General features: G+C 48.0%; 1 protein-coding gene across 3 annotated transcripts; it reads left to right on the top strand.

Moving 5' to 3' along the window:
- The first annotated feature begins 569 nt into the window (after window positions 1-569).
- LOC115406861 (ankyrin repeat and SOCS box protein 2-like) lies at window positions 570-7449 on the top strand. Of its 3 annotated transcripts, none has more exons than XM_030117117.1 (9): window positions 570-702; window positions 1126-1284; window positions 4760-4929; window positions 5056-5211; window positions 5310-5555; window positions 5635-5806; window positions 6101-6683; window positions 6773-6926; window positions 7059-7449. In XM_030117117.1, exons 2-9 carry the CDS (start codon window positions 1160-1162, stop codon window positions 7187-7189), a joined length of 1737 nt encoding a protein of 578 aa, XP_029972977.1. In that variant the 5' UTR covers window positions 570-702; window positions 1126-1159; the 3' UTR covers window positions 7190-7449. The 3 variants fall into 3 exon arrangements, with proteins under 3 accessions (XP_029972977.1, XP_029972976.1, XP_029972975.1); XM_030117116.1 differs by having other exon boundaries at window positions 629-717; XM_030117115.1 differs by lacking the exons at window positions 570-702; window positions 1126-1284 and adding an exon at window positions 4255-4490.
- Window positions 7450-7599: the final 150 nt, after the last annotated feature.

Below are 7599 nucleotides of genomic sequence, written 5' to 3'. Positions count from 1 at the left end.
TGATTGTTCAGTTTGTGTTGATAAGTACTGCAAAAAGTTTTCCCAACCTTCCTCTCAGCAGAAATCCCTAACAGTCCTGCTAAGTCCAGTTTTCAGCCTTTAAAACTGATGAATAAAAAAACCTTTCTGAGGTGAAACACGTGCCAGGAGAGGATCACTGCACCGGTTTTACTATGTGCTGTTTGAAAGTCTTTACTCTGGGAAGATAAAGTTATGGCATTTACTGGAGTGAATTTCCAGCATGGGGCCCTCAAGGTGCCTCCTGACCAGAAGAGAAATACAGCAGCTGAATCTGTTGATGCTTTCTGACTCTTTTGTAGTATCAGCTGGAATGCAATATCTTCAACAACCATGTTTGTTTCTGTTTGTCAAATAGCTCGAGCTCGACAGGAGCGTTCCTCAGAAACACTGAGGTCGGCAGTCCAGTTCCTCCGGTTGTAAATAGACACGCAGAAGCAGCCTGTTTGCTTCTGAGAAAACCCAGAGACCACTTCCAGTCCAGATTTAGGAAGAATTTCACAAACACGTCTGACGAAGCGATTGCGAAAGAGAAATCAGCTGTCACTGCTGCAATCTTCAAGTACATCTTCACACGTCGCCATGTGACAGAAGGAAGTGATGCAGCAGGAGAGCAGAGTCCTGCGGTCAGCACGTTTGTTATGTTAAAGAAGCCTCTGTGAGGATGAGAACGGCCGGCGTGTGGTGAGTCTGTGGCACGTGAGTCGGATCTCTACTGTTTATCTGTGTTTGCACGTGTGTGATTGTGTTGCCGTTGCCGACGGGAGTGCAGTGATTTCATTCTCTGAAAACAGACTGTAGCTTCAGCCTGATGCGAAGCGGTGATTAGATCCAAACTGAAACATTACACACATCAGCATCGGCCTCGGAGCAGCAGAACCAAGGGGAACCAAACACAGTTCAGCATGCCCTTAAAAGGCATCCAGCCTCAATGCCTGAGCTCAAGCACTCTGCTATCTGCTGCTGCACATTTCACTTTTCATGAGTGTATTATGAGGTGCGTGTGTGTGTGTGTGTGTGTGTGTGTTGTACTTTAAAGAACTGTTTTTGAACTGCTGCTGTTAATTGTGTGTTTCTTTCCTCCCTCTCCTCTGGATAATGATGCAGACAGCTGTTGGATAAACCCCCCCCCCCCGGTGTGATGACTGCAGCCAGCAGATCCAGGTCTCTCTACCAGAGACTGAGCAGCGACGTCAAACACAGCCTGTCTGCGTTCTCGCCGGCTCCACACACTCCGGCCGCCGCCGCCACAGCGAGCTCGCTCAGGTGAGAAAACACGACACCGCTCCGTCCAGCAGCACAGCCAACAAACTGGATGGAGTTGCATGGAAATGATTTACTTTAGAAGGAAGATGTGGTTGTTACAGTGTATTAAATGGTAATTTAACCTCTCAGCTGAAAGTCTTGGATTGAGATGAAATCTCACCTGAGGTGAAGCCACATCCTGACCTCCCAAACTTGGAGACAAACACTGCAAACCACCTCTGCAGTCTAGGATGACTGGAGCATCCAACATGTTGGTCTGGTTTCAGCAAACTTGAACAGACTTCTGAACGTTTTCTCCTTTTTTCCCCCTCACAAGATTTTCATACTAAAAACGACAATAAATTCAAAGTATATTAACCTGTTTAGCATATTTTCATGAAATGTGAAAGGAAGAGAAATCCCTCAGCATCACCACCAAGCAGAGGACTTGCTGGTTTTACAGTATAGCAAACATGGAAAATTGAGCTGGATCACAAAACGTCAGGCGTAATCAGCGTTGTGTATGTTTCCCACAACAGGAAGGAACAGAATAATTACTATGTGAGCCTATATAGCAGCAGTCCTGAACTTTGTTTTTTCTTTACATTGGAGTCCCTCGAGACCGCCTGTGTGAAAAGATGTGGCGTTGTGGAAACATTACACAGTGAAGCCAGACTCTGACGGACAAACACAGAGAGGCAGGATCTCTCACAATCAAAATCAATGGGAGTTTTTGTTCTTAGTGTTTTTATTTGCCTATATGTGCAATATGAATAACCTTTTAAGCCAAAAAGGGAGAGCGTAATCTCATTTAACTGATGATCAAGCGCCCAAAAACATTCAGTTATTGAGCCTGCTGCTTGATAAACACTCAAATAAATAAACTTCCATTGGAACTGCTGCTTATTTCAGCTGAAGTGATAAAGGAACCCATGAAAGCAGGCAGAGGAAGTGCAGCTGGTGCTTGAATCCATGCAGCGGATCCATACACTGTCTGCAGGCCGCCTGCCACACGTTGGAAGTGTCTGTCAATCACAACACGCCTCCCTCTGGCGGAGACGCTGCCGCTTGCTAAGTGTGAACCGGCGAGATGCGATGAGTGAGTCACAAGCCAACGCGAGGTGGTTTTCATCCGACAATGTGAGACAGATGAAGCTAATGAGGGCGACTCAGAGGTCACGGGCATGAGTAACCGAGTGAGTGTGTGCTCTCTGTTCTCCTCGCAGCAGAGACCGGCTTCTTCTGACACAGGTTGGAAACACTGCAGGCAGAATGTCAAGCAGAAGTGCATGTAAATGGTCATGAAAATGACATTTTTTTATGATCTTATCAGAAAGGTGAAGTCTTCCAGATCACATTGAAGCGGCTATGCATCAAACATATGGCCCGCGGGCCAAAATGGGCCCTCCGGGATGCTCCATATGAGGAAAAGAGGTGCTAGCTGCAAATATTTCAAGAAAAGTGACTGCTTTTAGTAATTACAGCACTTTGAATTTCACTGTTTTGGTGAGGCTATCAGACATAAAACAACACTGTGATGAACTAATAACAACTGCAGTGAAAGTTCATGACCTTTCATGATGACAACATTGTCTCCATCTCAGTGCAAACGGGGGAAAACACAACTTTTTGAAAAGCTGCTGAAGTCAGAGCCGAACCCACCCAAAGTGGCACCTCGGCACCTTCCTCCATCAGCAGTTTACATGCAGTTACAAATAGTAACTCCTTAAGCTACATAACTGTAACCACTGCATCCTAAAGCTACAAAACTCCGACAATTTCACTTCAGCCACTTGATTTGTTTTTTCCAGTCATTTAGCTCTTGAGATCTCGCTCTGAAAACTTTTGCAACAGAAACAGTTAAGCTATCATCCTTTATCGAGAACATGAGCCACAGTCTCTTGATTTTTTTGTTGAAAAAAAAAGTCAAATATGAATGCGTTTAAATTTAGTCCCAATGAAGAGAGTATAGATCAAATTCAAGGATGGTAAATTAATCATTTCTGTTATCACATTTGTTGGTAATACTAAGGTAAGGTAAGCTGATAAGTGTTGATAATGCACAAATACAAAATATGTCTCAGTACCATGAGATCGAGCTTTTTCCAGAAGTTATAAATGGACAAGAGTCAAGCTTACGGACCCTGAGCGATATTTGTTCTTGTTTTATAAGTGCACTACTGGTTTTCAAGTGAAAAAATGGAAGAAGAGTAATATTTTGAATTGGGTTTTGTTTGTGGGTTTCTAACATTCCTCAAGTCTGTACTTCAGTAAAAAGAACATTTTTCTTTCAACATACATAGATTTCAAGGCCATGTTTTCCATTCTATCTTTTTTATAGAAATGACAGTGGAAATTTGTTTTTTTAAGCCATTAAAACGACCAATACATGCAATTTTTTTAGTTACCAAAAACAACTAATCTCACTAACTAATCTCACTACTGCCGCCTACAGGCCAACAGAGGTGTTCATCTGTTTTTCTGTACAGAAACTTTGAACTGTATTCAAGTTATTAAAAAAAAAAATGTGCAAATTAAAGTGACATTAAAGTGACATTTTAAAGCGTTCTGATAGTATTTATATATATATATATATATATATATATATATATATATATATATATATATATATATATATATATATATATATATATATATATATATATATATATATATTTGTAGTATTTTCAAAAGCCGTGATTTGAAGCTCATCTCTCAGAAAACTGAAACGGAAAAGTGTCTTTTATTGGTGTGTTTTCACAACATTTAGTGAGAACATATAGCAGAACATAAGGTTAAGAAGTCAGAAAAGCACAAATGATCAAACTGTTTACTGTAAGAATTAAAACATGACAGCAGTGAATAATCAGTGCGATCAGGCGCTGCAGGTTGTCTTTATCTGCAGCCGCTCAGCTTATCTCTGCGCGCCGCGCTCCTCTGACATATAAGGATAAACCGTCACTCCTCCGCCTGACAGCCGCTCCAGAAATAATCTGAGAGCGCACAGCTGAGCCGCGCCGCGCGCACGCACCGCACGCACGCGAGGGGGGCCCACAACACGGGCCGCTCGCAAACCGCTCAGACAAAATGACCAAATTCACATATTCCGACTATTTATCCCAGTTCCGCCACGCCGGACGGAAGCGCGTGAGCGTCCAGCCGCGGCTGCGGGACGGCTCGCGCGGAGGAGAGGGAGCGCGTGAGAGCGGCGGGACGTCAGAGCCGGAGTGAGTCCTTTGTTGTTTTGCGGGGCTCCGTGACGCGGAAGCTGCGCGCGCGCGTGTGTGTGTGTGTGTGTTTGTATGAGCGCGTGGGGGTCCAGCTGAGGGTCTTCTGTGTGAACAGGGGAATATAAAACATACATTGAGCTTTTAATAAGCAGAAATGACTCCTATAAATAAGAGCACGGAGAGTATGGTTTAGAAACAAGCAGAAGCAGCCTCTGCTCAGGGTGGAAGTCAGTTGACATGTCCCCCCCCCCCCCCCTCCTGTCCAGGGACGCTGACCCGGTGGTCCTGGCCATCAGGAGAGGAGACCTGGACGCCGTTAACGATCTGGCCTCATCCTCCGCTCACAGCCTGCTGAAGGAGAACAAAGACGGCTGGATGCCCCTGCATGAGGCTGCCTACAGCGGGCAGGCGGAGTGTGTGAAGGCCCTGCTGAGGGGTACGGAGTCCCGGAGGCTCCAGACACAGAGCCGCTCTCAGAGATGTACTCAGCGAGGAGTTGCATGCACAGATTTTCTAAATGTTACATGAGTCACCCGCTTGGTGTTGCATGTGGATTTTTCAGCTCATCCAGGTTCGGTGGACAAGCGGACGCTGCAGGAGCAGACGGCGCTGCTGCTGGCTGTGTGCGGCCGCCACTTGTCGTGTGTGCGGAGCCTTCTGGAAGCCGGCGCTGACCCCGACATCAGCAGCAACAACAAAGACACCCCTTTGTACAAAGGTAGGGCCGTGGAACCAGACGCACACAATGGAGCTATTGAGGAGACGCAACATCAGGTGTGGCGGAGAAGAGAGCGCGTGCTGTTTGCGTGTTTGCAGCATGTGAGCTGGAGAGCGTGGACATGGCGAGCCTGGTCCTCTCGTACGGGGCCACGGTGAACCAGCGGTGCGGTCGGGGCTGGACGGCTCTGCACGAGGCCGTGTCCAGAGACAACACCGACCTCTGCGACATGCTGCTGAGAGCCAGAGCCTCCATCAACCCCCCCAACACCTACAGCGTCACGCCTCTGATCGTCGCCGCTCAGAGAGGACGGGCCCGGGCGCTGCGGTTCCTGATTGAGAAGGGTACTTTGAACACACCAAACAACCCCTAAAATAGTAACGAATCGACTGTTTCTGACCTCTTTTAAAAACCTGCTTCCAGGTGCAGATGTGAACATGCAGGCGTGCGACGGCGTCACGGCGCTGCACGAGGCCAGCAAAGAAGGTCACCAGGAAGTGGTGGCTCTGCTGCTGGCTCAGAACGCAGATGCCAACAGAGCCACGGACTCGGGCCTGCTGCCTCTGCACGTTGCCGCGCAGTACGGACACCACCAGTGAGTGAAGGCACTGAAGCAACAATCTGCACTCCTTTAAGACCAAACGTTCCACTTTTTTTACATTTTCTGGAGCCGCAAAGCTTCCAGCGCTCAAACTGAGGATTACACGGCTCGTAAACTGTTCTCTACAGTTAATTTATAAAACACTCTTTGCTGTTGTTTTAGTAGCTGTGGCTTTTTATTTCTGCTGATTTCACAAACTGCTTGTTCTTGTCCTGTGAGACCTTTGTTTACACGGGTTCTTGTAGAAGCTACACATATCGTGCTCTAAAGGCTGTCCGCTGTGTCCAGGATCGTGTCCCTGCTGGTGCCGGTGACGAGCCGGGCCCGGCTCCGGCACAGCGCGGTCACCCCCCTGCACCTGGCGGCCCAGCACGACAGACACGCGGCGGCAGCTGTGCTTCTGAAGACAGGTGCAGACGTGAACGCCACCCTGGCCGGCAGCCGCTCCGCCGGGTATGCCGACGGACGCGCCACGGCCCTCTACTTCTCCGTGGCCAGCGGCGGCACCAGGACGGCAGAGCTGCTGCTGAGGGCCGGCGCCAGTCCCGGCCTGGACCCGGTCAGTCCTCTGCTCATGGCGGTGCGCCGCGGCTGCCTCAGCACCGTGGCGTTGCTGCTGGAGAAAGGAGCCGACGTCGACGCCACGGCCCCGTCGATCGCCACCACCTTCCCAGCTGTCGTTGCGCTTTGTGTGAATAATCTGCCTCTGCTCAAGTGCCTTTTGGCAAACGGCTGTGACGCCCTGAGCTGCTTTACCTGCACTTACGGCGGAGCCCCTCACCCGGCTTCAGCAGGAGCCCAAACTCTCCTCTCCCAGAGGGACAGCATGCTTCATTTAAACTGCAGTGAACCGGCAGAAAGAGCAACACAGGTGCAGCAGGGCAGCGTCGACCCTCTAAAGCAGCCTGAGCGTGTGTGTTCCTGGCAGATAATGCAGACTTCCTCTTGTTTTTTCTCCAGTTTTGTGAGTGGATCTCGTCAGCGGCCATGTGTGAATGGGCAGGCCCGACCGTGGACCTGCTGCTGGAGCACGTCGGCCAAGTCCAGCTGTGCCACAAGCTCAGCGAGCTCCTGGACAGGCGCGACGAATGGCGCTCCGTCAAGAGGAAGTCACGTAAGCAGCAGCTTCTGTCTTTTTAAAAAAAACCCTTTTCACTTCCTCACATATGCAAAGGACACAAGTTTGCTTAGTACATATTTAAGTGACTTTATCTTCTGCCTCTGTTTGGTGTTTTTTCCTCTACAGTGTCTCCACGCCCGCTGCTGCACCTCTGTCGGTTGAGGATCAGAAGCCAGATGGGAAGAGACAGACTGAGATCCATCCCCAGCCTGCCGCTGCCGCAGAGGCTGATCACATACCTGAGTCTGGCTGACTGACTTTAGGATGAACTCCGAGCTCCATAGTCCTCTGAGACGTGACTAATTTTATCTCTCCGTGCTTCCTTTTTTAGCTGCATCTGAACTTCTCCAATCTGTAAATGATCCTCGCAAAGAAATCCTCTATAAATATCTGTTTATAATATATGTGATGTGACAGCGAGGTGCTTTAATCTGAATGTTTTCGCCACATAAACCTCCAGTGAAATGATCCAGCCCCCACAAGACGTCCTTGAAGAAGTTGAATCATTTATTTAAAAATAAAGTCATTGTTTCAAATATCTCCATCAAACATTACTTTGACAAAGAAAGGCGATTCTCACTGGTGAAAAAAAAAAGAAACCAATACAGCATGTTTGGATTCATTTGTGGGGATTTTTTTTTTTTTGTACTCAAAAAAAGAACAGTCA

Source organism: Salarias fasciatus, chromosome 19 (assembly GCF_902148845.1).
Source record: "Salarias fasciatus chromosome 19, fSalaFa1.1, whole genome shotgun sequence".
Lineage (NCBI taxonomy): Eukaryota > Metazoa > Chordata > Actinopteri > Blenniiformes > Blenniidae > Salarias > Salarias fasciatus.
The sequence above is the reverse complement of the archived record's forward strand: the minus strand, read 5'-3'. Positions and strand labels throughout refer to the sequence as shown.

Bases quoted from the DNA above. Each gene is read 5' to 3' on its own strand.
- LOC115406861 (XM_030117115.1), top strand. From the start codon at position 4,351: ATGACCAAATTCACATATTCCGACTATTTATCCCAGTTCCGCCACGCC. The intron at 5,556-5,634 runs GTACTTTGAACA...ACCTGCTTCCAG, and splicing joins GCGGTTCCTGATTGAGAAGG to GTGCAGATGTGAACATGCAG. The intron at 6,684-6,772 runs GTGCAGCAGGGC...TTTTTTCTCCAG, and splicing joins CGGCAGAAAGAGCAACACAG to TTTTGTGAGTGGATCTCGTC.